This window comes from Sturnira hondurensis, unplaced genomic scaffold (assembly GCF_014824575.4).
Source record: "Sturnira hondurensis isolate 20B ecotype Veracruz unplaced genomic scaffold, ASM1482457v3 Scaffold0014745, whole genome shotgun sequence".
In the NCBI taxonomy this organism is placed as follows: domain Eukaryota; kingdom Metazoa; phylum Chordata; class Mammalia; order Chiroptera; family Phyllostomidae; genus Sturnira; species Sturnira hondurensis.
In genome coordinates this window covers 2,896,286-2,914,302 of record NW_028087376.1, presented here as the reverse complement: position 1 = coordinate 2,914,302, position 18,017 = coordinate 2,896,286, and the positions used below count along the sequence as shown (strand labels likewise).

The 18,017-nt window shown below is 46.4% G+C and overlaps 1 protein-coding gene across 1 annotated transcript in view; it reads left to right on the top strand.

Moving 5' to 3' along the window:
- HYDIN (HYDIN axonemal central pair apparatus protein) overlaps positions 1 to 18,017 on the top strand; it is a 306,600-nt gene that overhangs the window by 201,575 nt on the left and 87,008 nt on the right. Inside the window, exons 29-38 of the mRNA XM_037063680.1 lie at positions 243 to 370; positions 794 to 930; positions 1,162 to 1,289; positions 1,439 to 1,630; positions 1,958 to 2,107; positions 4,961 to 5,200; positions 8,896 to 9,064; positions 10,468 to 10,635; positions 11,029 to 11,202; positions 13,671 to 13,841. Of these exons, the coding sequence (XP_036919575.1) occupies positions 243 to 370; positions 794 to 930; positions 1,162 to 1,289; positions 1,439 to 1,630; positions 1,958 to 2,107; positions 4,961 to 5,200; positions 8,896 to 9,064; positions 10,468 to 10,635; positions 11,029 to 11,202; positions 13,671 to 13,841 (1,657 nt within the window). The remainder of the gene's footprint in view (positions 1 to 242; positions 371 to 793; positions 931 to 1,161; positions 1,290 to 1,438; positions 1,631 to 1,957; positions 2,108 to 4,960; positions 5,201 to 8,895; positions 9,065 to 10,467; positions 10,636 to 11,028; positions 11,203 to 13,670; positions 13,842 to 18,017) is intronic.

Sequence of the window (18,017 nt, the reverse complement as noted above, 5' to 3'; positions counted from 1 at the left end):
TTTATTCCTGGGGCTACTCATGTACAGATGTACCAGTTTGCTTACTGCCCCCACCCCCATGAAAATGTCAGTCTCACAAGTACACTGTACTGCGCCTCTTTGGAGGGCCACAAGCTACTGTGATAGCTAAGACTTTTTACCCCCACCCAGAACCAATTTTCTCCCCCCTAGGGGTGATATTGCCCACGTTGAGAGTACATATTCTAGAAGATTTTGCTTACTTGCTCTCTCTCTTGCTCCAGTTAAATGCGCAGCTCCAGGTGGAAGTAGAGCGACTTCTAGTCCAAAACTATGCCATAGAACATCAGAAAACAGTCGTCCCCGACCCCTCGGATAATGTCAGCCACTGGAGTCGCCTCAGAATGGCCAAGTGAGTGCCCTTCCATGCTGCGCTTGTTTCAAAGTGTAGTGGAGCAAGCATTGCGCCCACCAGAGTGCTCCCTAAAAGGATGGTTGATTATCTAGGAAAGCAGCCCACTTGCTTCGTGGATCCACTGTCCTTTGGCATCCCGCTCACCAGGCCTGTTGACGTCAGAAACCTCTGGCTTTGTCTGATGGACAGGCCCAGTTTCAGGTTCACGGGGGCCCGTGCTGAGGGTGTTCTGGGAGAATGGCTGGAACAGCAGTGTGGGCTTCTAGAGGAAGAAGTATCTTGTTCCTAGGCTCCATTCCGGGGTCCGTTACTTGTTCTCAGCTTCAGAGAATAGCACTGTGCACAGGAAATAGGAGAGAGCCTCACACTCTCTCAAATCTGGAAAAGTGACCAGTAAGGAGTGCTTGTTAACCATTCCAGAATCCAGCTGCCAGAGTATATCCTGGACTTTGGCCACATCATCCTCGGTGATGTCCGAACACACATCGTCAAGGTCACCAACACCAGTCACATCCCAGTGTCCTTCCACGCAGAAAAGCGCGTCCTTCACGACACAGGTAACCAGGCTTGAGAGACCCCTTCCCACTGCACCTGGTCGTTTCTAACAAAGCCAGCCGTGCTGTCTTTCTGGAGTCAAGTGTGTTTTTCTTCTGGGATCAGCTGAAAGAATTGTTCAGCCGCTCATTGATTCTCTGAAGGGTTATCCTGCCCAGGAGGGGCTCCATCTAACGCAGCTCTTATTTGCTATTTCTCTTTCCCATAAAGAAATTTTGTTTGTCTCGGTCCAGGCTTTAGTACTGACTTAGACCGTGTGAAGAATCTGCCTTACTGTGAAACAGAAACATTTGAAGTGAGATTTGACCCACACGGGACCAATCTTTCCGTTGGCAACAAAGAGGTTGTTCTGCCCATCAAGGTAAGACGGGTTGCTGTGCCCTGCTGGCCCTCCCCAGCTTCTGTCTCTGCTGGTCAATCATCCTGGCATGACCCAGTTACTATTTCAGAGCCATGCTTCTTCCCCCAGCCCTATGCCACCTGATATCAGCAATTTTGTGCCCACTCTAGGTGGTTGGGGGGCCAACAATTCACATCTGTCTGCAAGCCAAGGTGACCATTCCCACCATGACTCTGTCTTGTGAGAAAGTGGAGTTTGCCACGATTCAGTGTGGACAGTGCCTTGTGGAAACTGTTCAGCTTTCCAATCACCTTCAAGTTCCTTGTGAATGGTTTGTCCACAGCCATAAGCTAAATAACAAGGTAAGTGAGTGTGGCCTGGGGGTCCCCTGTTCTCCATTTCAGCCATGTTTCTAATCCTAGGCATCCACTCTCATCAGTTTCCTCTCCTGCTCAGACTTTCATTGACAGCCATTGCCACCTGAATAAAATGTAGTCCCTTAGCCCAGCATTTGAGGGCCTATCAGGCCATGCTGTCTGGTGAACGTCTTATTCATCTTTGTTCCCTTGGTATCCACATGTTCCCTGACACCTGGGAGGTACTCAGTAAGTGTAGGTTGAATGAGTAGAGGATGGAATAAGCCCACTTTACATAGATAATGACCTGATTGTTTCATATCTATGAACCAGCTGGAGAAACACATGCCAAAGTACTTAAGACAGAAACTATATGCCGAATTAAAGCCAAAGACACGGATCTTTGAGGTCCAGCCTACTTCTGGGGTCTTGGATCCTGGTGAGAGATTCAACGTGCAAGTGAAATTCATGCCCAAGGAAGAGGTAAGCTGAAAAGAAGTGTGATTCCGTTCAGACTCTCGGAATCTCTCTGAGCTTTACAAAGCCCATGCTTCATTGGGTCTCCAGGGAAGCTTGGAGTTGCCTGTTCCTCCGTATTGTGAGCACAACACCTCAGGTGGCTCCTGGTTCTCATCAGAGCTGTGCTGCCCGGTGGTGAAAGGCACCAGCTCTGGAATCAGCCCACCTGCGTAGAGGTTGTGTGGCTTTGAGCCAATGACTTAACCCTGCTCAACTTCAGTTTATTCATAAATAAAATGAAAAATAATAATATTACATGTCAAAAAAATCCTCATTGCAGTTCTGAAATCCAATAAGCTCCAAAAGCTGCAAACAAATTTCATAAGTTTCAGACCCCAACTCATTTGGCAGAGAAACTGCATCTGAACCAAAACGAGATTATTTAACCTTTAGTTACCCCACTTAGCTTGCAGAGTCAGACACTGCATCTGCAGAACTGTTACAAATGCAATTCCAGGGGGCCTGCCCCAGACCCTGCTGAGGCTGTTGGGTAGCCTAGGGCATTTGTGCTCTGTTTACCTATTTAAAAATCTGAATTTGAACACATTTGGCCCCCAGAGTTTCAGGTCAGATGTTATCAACTGCAACAGCTACCTCCAGGGTCATGTTGAAGATTAACTGAATTAATGTGAATAAAATGCACAGCATACTGCTCTATGTGCAGTAAGTGTCCCAGTAATTATTAGCTGTTATCATTAGTAGTTTTGATCATGACAATTACTTCCTGGAAGACATACTCCCTGCAACTCACAAACATTTCTTTTGTGAGTACATCAGCACAAAGCTACCTCTGACAAAGAACATAGTAGAAATAACAAAAACTTAGAACCAGAGAAGATCTCAAAAGATTACACTTAAAAAGATGTTTGCTCAAAGCTTAAGGCATTTAGGAGACTTTTTTTCTTTAATCTTTTAAAAGAAAAAAGATGAAAGTTTTTAGATTACTTATGATTTTTCTGGTAATGGCTTTGAGGAAATGCTTAAGAATCTACAGTGAGCAGGAAGAAAAGTGAATGACTTCGTATTGGTTCAAACATAAACTCTCTGGCCCTGACTGGTGTAGCTCAGTGGATTAAGCGCAGGCTGCAAGCCAGAGGGTCGCCAGTTCAATTCCCAGTCAGGGCACATGCCTGAGTTGCCAGCCAGGTCCCCAGTAGAGGGTGCTCAAGAGGCAACCACACACTGATATTTCTCTCCCTCTCTTTGTCCTTCTCTTCCCCTCTAAAAGTGAATAAATAAAATATTTTAAAAATAAAATAAACTCTCTGGTTCTATTATCATAAAAACATCCCCAACCCTTTTAGTAACAAACTAAAGAAATGATCTCTGAAAGTATAGTCTTCCTTTTAAAAGAAAATAGAATTACTATGTTTTTCATTTTTAGAGAATCTTAAGACTGTCAAGGGGTTTCATCATGACATTAGGTGTTTTGCTGAATGAAGGACATATCAGTAAATATAGTTTTTTAAAAATCTATTTGTTCAGGCAGGTTCATAAAGGTTGAGTTGGAATTGGTCAAAGTTTAAAAAAAGCTTCCACCAACTTGGAGAGGAGTTTGTCAGCTCTACACAAGGAACTGGTTAGCCCTGCAGCCCACACAATGTATCTCCATCAGCAGCAGAGAAATCACCAGTGTCCACACACACAGCTCCTAGACATTACAACATTCGTTTGAAATACTCCATGTTAGAAAACAAGGAAATGAATGAAATGTTCTAGCAAGATTTCCATAAAAATCCATTAAAATATACAAATACCCAAAAAGTTTGAGTCACAAGGTACTGCTCCCATCAGTAGGTATTTCTGTGTGTGTGTGCATCCATCTGATTTTCCCCCTTGAGCTAAGATAGTTAGGAACTCCTCAAATCATGCAGCCAGTCCTGGCCTCCCAACCAAAGCCAGGAGCCCAACTGTATCAGAACACCCAAGCAATCTGGTTAAAGATGAAGAGTCCCCAGCCTTACCCTGCCCCTATCCGTCAGGATCTCTAGGGATGGCACCTGTGAACCCGCCTCTTTAAATAGGTTCTCCAGTGAAACCAGAGTAGAATAATTGCCATCACCAGCTACCAGACTTGGATCATAACTGTATCAGATGAAGTAAATACTGGAATGGATTATATGAGACTTAACTGTATCTTTAAAATATTGAAATATGTTCATTCAGATTCTGCAAGAAACAAACCTGGGGAAATTTTTGAATGCAAAGAGATTGTTGGAGAAATGTATGGAAAACTGATAGAAATGTAGAAAGAAGATGATAAGGGAAAAGGAAGCTAATAGTTTGTATGAGTGAGCCAGGTACCTTGGAGACTAGAGCTTAATCCCACTGGAAACTCTTAGAAAATACACAAAATGCACACTTCAGAATTATGCCTCCCCAGGAAGGAGGAAGCTGGGGTTTTTATACAGTCATTGACTGAGGACCACTACCAGCAGGTGTTACTTCTCAGGCACTCTGCTCTGCCCTGCCCTGCCCATGGGTAGCAGGGCCTGTGAAATGAGAGCCCCAGGTGCAGACCCAGAGGTACGGATAGTGGCAGTGGGACATTCCCGTGCACTGGCGGTCTGAGGGATACGAGCAAGGCTCTTGTAGGGCCTTCTACACATGATAAAGCATCGACACAGTGCCCAGCATGCTCTAATAGATGAGCGGTATTGATGCTGTAATAGAAATCGCTCTCATGCAATTTTATAAGAAAAGTTTTCTCTCTTAGCCTAAATAGGATCAATCATCCCACCCTGGCAGTAGCGTTCGCTTTTACCTGGTGTGTAATAGGAAAATATTCAGGTGCTTGTTTTGCTTTATGTTTTCCAGAGATTCTACAGCCAAACCCAGACGTTCCAGATCGCACGTGGTACTCAGAAGCTTACGCTGCTGACACAGGGGCAGGGTTTGGAGCCACGCTTGGAATTTAGTCCTTCCGTTCTGGAGCTGGGGCCCCTGCTGCCGTATGCACCCGGAGATGAGGCCGAGGTGGTAGTGAAGAACCCCTGTGACTTTCCCATTGAGTTTTACTCCTTAGAGTTTGACCAGCAGTATCTCATAGAAGAGAAGGTGAGCAGGGGCCACAGCCAAACGCCACATGGTCTATACTCATGCTCTTCTCCACCAGGACAGCTGCCTCCTGACCCCTGCACCCCTTTCCCTTTGAACCCCGCCTTGTCAATTTGGAGATCACTTTGTAGCCTTTTCTAACCTACTTCCCTTGCCCTGAGCAGAATCCGTTGCCTCTTTTGTGATCTCATTATATATTTTAACCAACCAATTGAAAAATTAATACATGCTAATGATTAAAATTTAACAATGAAGAATGTACACAGCAGTCATTACATTTGAAGTCAGTTTCTTGTACACAACATATAATTGAGTCTTCTAAAAAATATTTAATTTATTTATTTTTAGAGAGAGGAAGGGAGGGAGAAAGGGAGAGAAACATTGATGTGCGAGAGAAACATCAGTTGGTTGCCTCTCACATGTCTCAGGGACCAAACCTGCAAACCAGACGTGTGCCCTGACTGGCAGTTGAACCAGCGACCTTTCACTTTGTGGGACAATGCTCACCCCACGGAGCCACACCAGTCAGGGCTAATTGAGTCTTTTTTAAAAATAATATTTTATTTATTTTTAGAGAGAGGGGCAGGGAAGGAGAAAGAGTGGAAGAGAAACATCAATGTATGGTTGCCGCTCATGTGTCCCCTACTGGGGACCTGGCCTGCAACCCAGGCATGTGCCCTGACTGGGAATCTAACTGGCGACCCTTTGCTTCACAGGCCCTCACTCAATCCACTGAGCTACACCAGCCAGGGCCTAACTGAGTCTTTTTTTAAATATACTCTGTCAGTTTCTGTCTTTAATTGGTGTATTTAGACCATTTACATTTAATGCAATTATATTAGGGCTTAAATCTGCCTTTCTTTTTTTTCTATTTGTTCTGGGCTATGTATTTTCCAGTTGCTCCTTCATGTTTATTTTTTTAACTCTGTACTTCAGAGAAGTTTAAGGCTCACAGCACACTTGAGGGGGTGGTACTGAGATTGGGGTATACCCCTCATTTTCATACGTCAGAGCCTCCCTCGTCAGCAGTGTCAGTTTCTAGAATGGTCCATCTGCTACAACGATGAACCTACATTGACACATCACAGAGTTCACTGTTGATGTTCTATGCTCCATGGATTTGGACAGATGTATGACATGTGTTCCTACAGTACCATGCAGGGTAATTTCACTGCCCTAGAATTCCTCTGGACTCAGCCTATTAATCCCCTCCTCCTTCCAACGCCTAGTAACCACTGATCTTTTTGCTACCTCCATAACTGGATCTTTTCCAAGATGTCATATAATCGTAAGCATATAGTATGTAGCCTTTTTGGATTGGCTTTTTTCACTTACTGATTGGCATTTACATTTCTTTCATGTCAGTTTGTGACTTGGTAGCTAATTTCTTTTGAGCACCGAATAATATCCCATTGTCTGGCAGTACCACAATGTATTTATCCATTCCCCTACTGAAGGACATCTTGGTTACATCTTGGTTACCAAAAGTTTGCCAAGTTTTGGCAAATTATGAGTAAAGCTGCTATAAACACCCATACACAGGGGTTTGTGTAGACTTAAGTTTTTGGCTTCTTTGGTAAACACCAAGGGGCTTGATTGCTGGATTGTATGGTAAGAGTATGTTTAGTTTTGTAAGAAGCCACCAGCCTATCTTCTAAAGTGGGCGTACCACTTGCATTCCCATCAGTAGTAATTGAGAGTTCCTGTTGCGCCTCGTCCCCACCAACATTTGATGTTGTCAGTGTTTTGGATTTTAGCCATTCTAATAGATATGTAGTAGTATCTCACCATTTTAATGTGTATTTCACTGATACATTTTATGGGAAGCATCTTTTCATATGCTTATTTGCCATCTGTATATTTTTTTTGGTGAGGTGTCTATTAATGTCTTTGGCCTACTTTTTAAATCAGGTGGCTTGTTTTCTTATTGTTGAATTTTAAGAGTTATTGTGGGTTTTTTAACCTATTTTGAATAATAGTCTTTTGTCAGATGTGTCTTTTGCAAATATTTTCTCCCAGTCTGTGGTTTATCTTCTCATTCTCTTAATAATGTCTTTTGCAGAGCAGAAGTTTTTCATTTTAATGAAATTTTGCTGTTCATGAAGTCTGATGATTAGCTGTTATTTATTAATTATCTATTGCTGTGAAACAAAGTACCACCAAGCTTAGCAACTCAAATGCTGTTATCTCATGTTTTCTGTGGGTTACGAATGTGGGACGGCTTAGCTGGGGTGGCTCTGCTTCCTTGGGGCCCTCCCCCAACTCCGTCTTTGAATCTTCTATTTTCTTTACATCCAGTGTTTATGTTCTGCCCAATTTAAATCATGCCTCCAGAAACTGTTCTCTGGATGGAATTGGTCCCTCTGGAAGGGAGTCTTTCCAATTAGGTATTTATGAAATTCTCAATGGCTTATGTTGACACAGCATCCTCTGTTGTGGGTCAAGTTCAATGGAAAGCAGAACTTAAGATTCTGAGATTTGCTTGTAAAAAAGGCTCATTAGGGAATGCTCTCAGGGAAAATACCTGAAAAGGAGAAGAAAGCGGAATTGGAGGAGAAAAAGATGAACTGTGGTGGATTGCAACAGACACTTCGGCTGACGCCACTGGAAGCTCGGGAGCTGGGTTGGCTCTTCAGAGTTCAGTGGAAGCCATTTGGACGAGGCTTCATGTCTCTCCATCAACCAGCCTTTGAAATGCCCTTCCTTTCCACCCTGACCTCTGTTCTGTATCCAATCGTCACATACAAATGGTCCCGTCCTGAGCTCTATCTCATTGGTCAGTTTGCCTGTCCCAACCTCAGTACCACCCTCTTCGTCACTCCTGCTTCACAAGCCCTGGTATCTGACGGGGCTGTCCTCTGCCTTTATTCTTCCGTTTTAGTGTTTTAACTCTTCTTATCCCGTTGTTCTTCCATACATATTTTAGAATGACCGTATTAAGAGTAGTTTTCAAACTGAAAATGGTGATTCTAGAGAAGGGTTGTCTAACAAAACAGATTTTTCACATCAGTGGAGCCCGGTGTCCCTACTGGCACCAGCCAGCTGCAATAAATAGGGTCATATCAGACTTTTTTTGCTGTGTTTTATAAATATATGTACACACTAGGGTTGCTGCATTTAGTAGAAAGAAAAACAGTTTGCCTAGTTAAATTTGAATTTCAGATAAGCAACATTGGACATACTCATACTGAAAAATTATTCATTGCTTATCTGAAACACAGATTTAACTGGACATCTCATATTTCATCTGACAACCCTAATGCACATGTTATTCTACCTCTCCTCTCTCTCTTTCTCTTTCTCTTTCATACACCTGCACACATACTTAATACCATTTTACTAACCACCATATTTTATAAGAATGTGTCACTCAGAGTAGATAATGGAGTTCTGTATTTTTGCCAATGGAAAACAAACCAAAAAATCACTGTATGTTATTGTTAAAACAAGAAGAAATTTCTCTTCCACATGTTAAATGCCCAGGCTCAGATGGAGCAAAATAAAGATCCCATCTCCCCAGGTTCGGGGCTCAGCCTTGCCTTTGGACCCCTCCAATGGACCCTGCCCTTTGCACACACCCCCAGCCTCAGACAGGGGCAGGGGCTTTACACGGGGATGAGCAGACCCACCGAGGGCTGGGGGGAGGAGCAGTAGTTTCCGGCGAGGCCGCAGCACTTGCTGTTCTCCTCGAGCAGATCTTGCGGATGCTGAAGGGCTATGATTCCTACAACACCCTGCTGCTGCCGCCCCGCATCCCCGGGGAGAAGCTGCCCACAGAGATGTACGAGTACTTTAACGAGATGAAGCAGTCAAAGGAGGAGCAGCTGAAGGTGAAATACCTGGAGGCCCTGGTGCAGGATAACGGTGAGAACTCATCTTAGGGGCCCTGCCATTGCCCTGACTTTCTTTGACCTGTCCCCAGTGTTGGGCAGGTGTGAGGTGCCTTGTGCATTTTATTTCTAACCCTTACAAAATGCTCCTCTTATCCTCGTTGCATGGGTGCACAGAGAGGGACACATTCTGCTCTCCCTGGGATCTGGTGGGGAGTTAAGACAGACACTGCTAGTACAGGTCCAGAACACTTGCTAGACACCAAGCCCCGTGCCAAGGGCTTCACACGTACAGATGAGACACTGAAGCACCGGCAGACAAGGCCCACGGTTGAAGTGGCAGGATCAGGATTCAAGCCCGGGTCTCGCTGACTCCGGAGTCCACAGCAGTAACTGCTCAGCTCCACGGCTCCCATGTGTGCCTCTAGGTAATGCAAGGGAACACGTCACGTGCAGTACAAATCAGTGCCCACAGAGAGGCAGGAGTTCACACGAGGGAAAGGTCAGCCCTCCCTGGTCCTCAAGCCAACCCCCAGTCTCGAAGCTGGACTGTGCACTCCTAATCTGGCCCTTTCTGGCCCAGCTCAGTGATCCCGGCCTCACCCAGGGCCTCCCCTGTGTGTTCTTGAGCATCAGCATCCTGGAGACCTGTAGGATCCTGTGACTTGTCCTGATGCACTTCTTCCTGGACACGTGCCTCCCTGTTCTTCCTTGCTCTCTTCTATGTAACAGTCATCGCGCGTATAATTATTTTCTCCGTACCTGTCTCCACCCCCAGACAAGAAGCCTCCACAAAGACAGTGGTCACATATTTCTCGCTTGTAAGCCCATTGCCTGGAGACACACCTGACAGGTCCTAGTGCCCAATAAGTATGAATGAATGAGTTGAATGGAGTCCATTTCTCCTGCCCTTGGGCCTGTCTTGTCTCTTCAGGAAGCTAGTCAGAGGATACTAGTTTGCCCTAAGAGGAGAAGATGAGAGAGGAAGGCCGCCTCCTCCACCCAATCTCCAGGCCATATTCACTGAGCACTGTTAGTTCGCTAGAACTGCTAAAACACTGGGTCGCTTAACCAACAGGAATTTACTTTCTCGCCATTCTGGAGATTAGAAGTCCAAGATCAAGATGTCAGCAGGGCTGTATTCTTCTGTACCTCCCTCTTTGGCTTGTATTTTGTACAAGCCAAAATACAAAGCTGAACTTTGTATTTTATAGCTCTCCTGAATGTTCCAAATTTTCTGGAACACTAGTTTCGGGTTTTTTATGTTGAAACAGAAACGCCCTGAGGAGAGAAATTCACTGCAGTTCTTGTTTGAGTTGGATAGTCCAGAGTGATGGTCAGCGACTCTCCTCTTTGTTTCTCTTTCCTGTCCTGCCCCCACCCTCCCTGGCCCCACCCCCAACTCTTGTCTGTGTTTTTCTCCTCGCTCTCTGGCAGAAGACGAAGAATTATCCCCGTTGGATCAGGGAGCCGCCACCAGCTTGAAGAGGCCCTCCCTTAACCATGGGATCTCTGTCATATCGGACCTGGGAGACCAGAATGAGTTCAAGAACAACCTATATGAAGAGGACGATGATGACAGCCTGGAAAAAATCGTGTTTCAAAGTAACCGAGCGTTTTAACATTCTGGTGCCAGTTTTCTCTAAGCCCAAGTGGGGAGAGTGTTCAGTGCCTGTTCACTTTGCTCCGTGAGCTGCATCTTCCAAACCTTCTAGCACAATTGTGTGTTCGTTCTGACCAACTCTGCTGGCTTCCCACATTATTTTTCAGAAGATCCCCCCAAGTGAAATTAGGAGTCAAAGAGTATCTCTAGCTGTGGGCAAATATTAGCCAAAAAGGGAACTCGGACAATGCAAGGGGGTACGGGTGCAGCAGATTGTGTGTGTCATTTTCCGTCAACGTTTAAACAAAAAGCCGTTCCTGCTTCCATCAGAACCTCTGTGAACCCAGTGTGTCCACGGATGCGCATGTATACACACACGTGTTTTTCATTTGCAGCCGACAAGGTACAGAGCACTGACAGCCACTCCTCGGAGGAAGTTGGAGAGATAGAGAACAACCCAGTGAGCAAGGTCATCTCTCGCTACCTGGGCATTGACATTTCTGCGGAAGGTAACGTGGCCAACAACCAGAAAGGCATCGCCATCATCGTCCATGGGACGCCCTTGTCAGGTACGCTGCAGCCCCAAGGGGCTGCCCCTTCTGCGTTTAAGTCGAAACTTGCACGTGTAACTTTCAGGCCATGAGACTTTTTTGTTTGAAATGTATATATCAAAGGATTATCCCCAAATTGTTAAATTGCCACCTCAGAGATACGGGACTAGAGAAAGAGCAGGGATACCTCATTTTTAATTAATACATCTGTGAATTATTTGAGTTTGTATTCTTTCTATTATATTACTTAAAAATAGAGGGGGAAAATAAGTACAAACCCTTTGACCTGGCAATATGGCTTCTAAAATTTTATCTTAGAAAACTAATTAATGATGTGGACAAAGATTAACAGCACAAATGTTCACTGCAACATGATTTACCGTAACAGAAATTCGGGAGCAGTGGAAGCAGTTGTTATGGGGGACTGGCCAGTTAAGCCATAGCACATCCAGACAGTGAATTGCTGTCACCATTAAGAACAGCATCTTGTGCCCCGGCTGGTGTAGCTCAGTGGATTGAGCACAGGCCCGCGAACCACACAATCGCGGTTCGATTCCCAGTCGGGGCACATGCCTGAGTTGCAGGCCAGTTCCTGGCAAGGGACGCACGAGAGGCAACCATACATTGACATTTCTCTCCCTCTCTCCTTCCCTTCCCCTCTAAAGATAAATAAATTAAAGTCTTAAAAAAAAAAGAACAGCGTCTTGTACACCCAGGTTCATAGCGTGTTATTAACAAAAGGGAGAAACAGCCCAAATGTCCACTGATAGATGACTAGATAAACAAAATGTGGCACAGTGGAGTAGTATTCATCCTTAAAAAGGAAGAAAATCCTGATATGTACTACAACATGCGTGAACCTTGTTCTGAGTGGAACAAGCCACCCACAGAAGGACTGTGACTGTATCATTCCAGTTACACGAGGTGCCTGGAGCAGTCACATTCAGAGGAACAGAGAGTGGAGGGACAGAGGGACAGAGGAATGGGGGACTGTTCTCTAGTGGACTCAGCATTTCCACTTGGGAAGGAGAAAAAGTGCTGGTGGCGGTCACACGACAGTGTGAGTGCACCGACGCAAACCGTACGTTCAAAAATGGTTAAACTGGGGCTCTGGCTGGTGCGGCTCAGTGGGCTGAGCACCAGCCTGTGAACCAGAGGGTCACCAGTTCGATTCCCAGTCAGCGAGCATGCTCGGGTTGCAGGCCAGGTTCCAGCAGGGAGCACACAAGTGACAACCACACATTGATGTTTCTCCCTGTCTCTTTCTCCCTCCCTCCCCTCTCTAAAAATAAATAAATAAAATAAAATAAATGGTTAAAATGGTAAATTTTGTATGTATATCACCACAGTTTTTTTTTTTAAATAGTGCCATGGAAGTATACTGAATGAATAGAAAAATGTTCATGATACATTGTTTTAAGTGAGAAAAAATGTCATGCTTATTGTTTGGAATCTGTGTTAGTTTCCTGTTACCACTGTAACAACCACAAACGCGGTACCATAAAACAGTCCCCATTTGCTCTCTCACAGCTCTGGGGGTCAGAGGTCTAAAACGGGTCAAACTGGGCCGAATTCCTTCTGGAGGCTGTAGTGGAGAATCCATTCCCTTTACCTCTCGCAGCTCCTAGAAGTGTTCCCTTCAGTCCTTGGCTCACGACCTCTTGCTCCATCTTCAAAGCCGTGGTGGCTTGCATCTTCCAGCCCCTCTCTCCTCGCTTTCATCATCACACCACCTGCTCTGCCTCTGACCCTCCTGCTTCTCTCTTGTAAGGACCCTTGTGATTACGCTGGGCCCACTCAGACAGTCCAGGAGAATCTCCCTATAACAAGACGCGTAACGTCATCACACCTGCAAAGTCCACTCGCTGTGTTAGGTAGCATGGTCACCAGTTCCAGGGGTTAGGATGTAGACATCAGTAGGGGGTCGTTATTCAGGCTGCTATATAACCCATTTCTTTTTTTATAAGAAATATAAATAAAATAATTACATATACATACTTAACAGCCATATGCAAAATTCCCTCTGGATCAGCTAATTACAGATTTTTTTCTTTTCTTCTATCCATTATTTCTCAATTTTCTGCTTTATTTTTAATGAGCAGATACTTTGAAATGAGAAAAAAAATCAACACGAGTTATTCTTTAAGCCAAAAATGTCTTTCTGTCGGAACCAGAGACCATAAGAGCTACAAGACTTTTGAAGATCAACTGACAGAATCACTCTTTAAGCCGAGGAGAAACCCAGAGAGGGTGTGTGTTGCCGTATGTAGCACACGGCCCGTCGGTGCTAAAATTAGAGCAGAACCCACGGTCCTGACTCAGGCCGCAGGCCTCCCTCCTCTTTTCTGCTGCCACCTCTGACCACATGAGAGACTTGGAGGCAGAGCACTGGGAAAGATCGCTGTACAGGGGCCTCTGTTTGGAAGGTTCTGGCTGGAACACTGGGCAAGTGAAAGCCCTGAACTTCAGTCCCCCTTCCTTTACAGGAAAATCCACCACAGCAGCCAGCGTTGCCAAGTACTACAGCGCAGCCTGCCTGAGCATCGACTCCGTCGTGCTGGAAGCCGTCTCCGAAGGCAGCATGCCGGGACTCCGGGTCCGAGAGCTCTGCATCCGGGCCGCCATAGAGCAGTCCATGCGGGAAGGCGAGGAGTCTGGTAAGAGCCGTTTCCCTGACGTGTTGTGGTCAAGAGGCCCACACACCACTGCTGACACCCGTCCCCTCTCTTCCCCCCACTGAGCTTTTCTCCCGCAGCTCTTTTGAAGGCTGATTGATAACATGCCGCTGGCTTAGTAGCCGGAGGAAAATTCCCTTCGCCCGGTGTCTGTGGCTGTCCTGGCTCCCCAGCACTGGCACTCACGTGGCATTTCAGGGCACAGGACAATGGGTAGCCCGTGGCCTGTTCCTTTGGGGTGTGCCACCTGGAGAGGAGCAGATGTGTGCGCATGCAGAGCAGAGGAAAACAACGCAGCGGAAGTGCCGGCTCTGTGAAGAAGCGAGCGTGGGGTGACTGGGTGCCAACCAGTGTGATTTGGGGGCGTGTTCGTGGAAGTGGCCTTTGAGGGAACCCCACAGTATCGATAGGTAAAGACAAAAACAAGGACATTCCCAACAGAGGAAGTGGGAGCTGACAGTACAGTGGAGGTGGGAAGGCAGCTTGAGGCCAATTGTAATTGACGTTGATGCCAAAATTAGGGATTTGGGTTTTGTTTTGAAGGAAAGGTGTTGTGTGGTTTCCATCTATGGGGAAAATGGTTAGAAAGTAGCCCTCGTAATGTCTGGTAGAGGAAGGCAGCGATGGACAGGCCTGGGCAGGCCGACCCGCCCGCCACCAGTGCAGCAGGGACTTGAAGGAGCCGGAGGCATCCTGAGTGGTCACACCGAGGTCGCTGCCCTCAGAAACCGGGAAAAGAGTGGCGTCATTTACCAAGACAGGGGAGGTGGGAGGAGAAGAAAGTTTGCTGGAGAGGAAAAGTAATCGAGTTTTCCAACCCATAGTAGTGAGGCCTGGTCAAAAATCAGACCTACCAGAGGTCAAAACTCCTGGCCACACCAGGTCATCTGAGGGCCTCCGGGTCAGGAGAATGGCTGCTCAACTGGAAATACACTGAAGTGGAGTGCCCACCGAGCGCTGCGTTATTTTCATAGAAACACTCCTAGTGTGACATCACCCCCACCAGTGTGTGCTACCTGCCAGTTGATGAGCTGGCTGGGGCTTTCGGGCCCCCTCCGCTCAATGCCTCCTCCTGGGGCGCTCAGGGAAACAGAGGACTCCGCTTGGAAGATAAGAGAAATAGCTCTTTAGTTATATAAGGGGGGAAGTAGTTCTCCCTCTGCCCTTCTGAGTTCTCGGCTGAGACCCTTGTGATTAAGGAAGAACAGATTAACAAGAGAAAACACAAGTTTATTAAGACGTATACTTCACGTACGCATGGGAGATATTCAGGGAAAAATGAGTGACTCCGAGCTGGCTTTAGAATTCAGAATGAAACACCAGCAGGAAGGGAGAGGAGGCACACAGTCCTCCCAAGGGGCAAGTGACTGTGAGGAACAATGAACGGACCTCGGGGAACTGGAGGGGAGGGGCGGCAGCCTGCCCGGGCGCTGCTGACATCAGTCCTCCCTGTGATAAGAGTCCATCTTCTGTGGTTGCTGAAACAATCGGAAAGGGGCTCTGGGACTGTTTGAGTTCCTTAAGCAAGGCTGTCTTTAGACAGATCAGGGAAGTTCAGAGAAAGGCCCCTGTGAAATTTGCTGCTTTTCAAGCGCCTACAGCTCGAAATAATCAGTATTCCCAAGCAGCACGATTGCAGGTGCCATGTCCAGGAACTCCTAGAGTCATGTTTCTGGGTGGCATATTCTGCTACCCTTCATGCTGAACTATAGCTGGATTATAATCCTGGTTCTCTTAGACTTTGGTTTCCTTTTCTGTCAAACTGCATGTCACCGAGGTCTTTGGAGATGTGTTAGAATCCTGCGACAAATCGTGAGTTTAAGCTCCCTGTCTGAGAACACAATGGCAATCTGCAGGCAGAACCGGGGGAGTCTTCCTCCACAAAGGGACAGGTGCAGCCGCCAGAGTAGAGGAAGTCAGGCCAGAAGGTTTCGGAAAGAGAGGGGTGGGATGGACAGGGCAGGATGGGACCCTGGGGACACTCCCATTGTGGGAGGAGGTTGTGGAGGAGAAGCAGGCGGGAAGGCTGAGAGGCAGAGCAGAGGCCAGAGGGGCAGGCGAGCAGGAGCACAGGTAGCAGGGCGGTCCAGGCCCCAGCAGGGAGGGGGACGGGAAGGGCCGTAGGGTCTCTCCAGAGCCCTGCGGAGTCCAGGCACCGTTTCAGCTTTATTTTCCTGGGCCCTCATCACTAGTGAGCACGCTATTTCGTTTACTTATTTTATCATCTCCCTCTTTCCGCTAGAATGTAAGCTTCTGAGGGCAGAAATTTGTGTTCGTTTTCTTCACTAATGTATACCCAGCACCCAGAGTGGTGCCTGGCACATAGTAGATGCAGAGTAAAGCTTTATTTTTTAAAATGTATTGAATCACGTACTATGATCTCACCGTTAACAGGAATCTAAACAAACCAAACATGCAAGCAAAATATGACCAATGACACTCAAATATGGAACAGGTTGACAGGGTCCAGAGGGGAGAAGGGAGAGAATTATAGGGGAAAAGGGAATGGACTCACATGAACAAGTATAAAGGACGCATGGACAATAACTAAGGGTGGGGGGTGGAAAGGGGAGGGAGGCGGGGAGCATGGGGCGGGGGGCGGGCAGGGTTGGGAATATAAGACAGAAACCTGTACGTGAACAAGAATTAAATAAAAATTATATTAAAAAATGTATTGAATCACTAAAAGAACACAATTGGAGATTGCTGGAAATTCAAATAGAATGAACCCTGAGAAGAGGGCTACTGTAATTCGCTGTTCAGAGGTCACTGGTGACTTTGAAGAAAATCCCTTTAAGAGAGGGTTAAGCCCGAACACACATCTGCAGTTTGCTGTGGAGTCAGCAGGTTGTGCCGGACAGGAAGTGGGGTGGCAGGAGGCTGGGGTGCCATTATCAAAGCAGAGCCTGGAGGGACAGGGGTGATGGGGCCTGGACGAACATAGGACCATGTGGGTCTATAACTAGAGCAGAACTTGGGCATAGCTGCTCCCCTGGTGCCATCGGACACTTTGCCCACCCTACCCCCAGTCCTCCCAGGTGCTGTATGAAGTCCTTGTACCTATAATCGGGTACCAAGAAGGGGAGGAGGGAGCCACTTGAAGAGATAAAGCAAAGCACAGTGAGAGCTCGCAAGGGAGAGTTCTAAAGGGCTTATGAGGGGAGAACCCCCCAAAAACACAATTCTCTTCTGGAGGGCGTGCCCCTTGTAATACAGGCTTTCCCCCAAAGATGAGTGTTCTAGGAACCCATCTGTATCAGTGAACCAGCTAGCATTGTGAGAGGCTGCATTCAGCTTCAGTGAATTTTTTTTGGAGACTCTTTCAACATGTTTGCCCATTTCACGATGGGTGATTTACAAGTGCACCTGCCCACAGTGCTGCACTGAGTGTTCAGCACTCTTTGACCAAAATCAGCATGACTTCCATGTCCCACCTTCCCTATTCACCTGATCTCACCCTGAGCAACATTTTTGTGTTTTCCTGGATGAAAAAAGTCCTCAAAGGGAAACATTTTGCCGATGTCAAGAGGTAAAACAAAAACCAGCAGAAGCACTAAAAGGCATCAAAATCAACAAGTTCCAAAGCTGTTTTGGGCAGTGGAAAAAACATCTCGATAGGTGTATTGCATCAGATGGGGAATACTTAGAAGGTGACTGAAGTTTACACATACAAGAATAAATACACACTTTTTAAAAGATTTTATTTATTTATTTTTAGAGGGGGAAGGGAAGGAGAGAGGGAGAGAAATATCAATGTATGGTTGCCTCTGGTGTGTCCCCTGCTGGGAACTGGCCTGCAACCCAGGCATATGCCCTGACTGGAATCAAACCACTATCCTTTGGTTCGCAGGCCCACACTCAATCCACTGAGCTACACCAGCCAGGGCCACAATTTTTTATAAATAAACTCCAGGTTTGGGGGTCAACAAGGAGCCATAACCTGAGTAACAAGTCTACCTGAGAGCTAGATGTCATGGAAACTTGTAAATAGATCAACCACTGATTCTGAAAGGGAACTTCTCAGTGGGCGAGTGTCCTTAGGAGTGTTGATCTGATTGCAGGAAGGCTGAAGGTATAATGAAGAAATTAATGGTAAAGCCAGGTTTGCCGACAGGCACTATTATTAATTAGCCTATTCATTTGGGCAGCTCTGCTGTA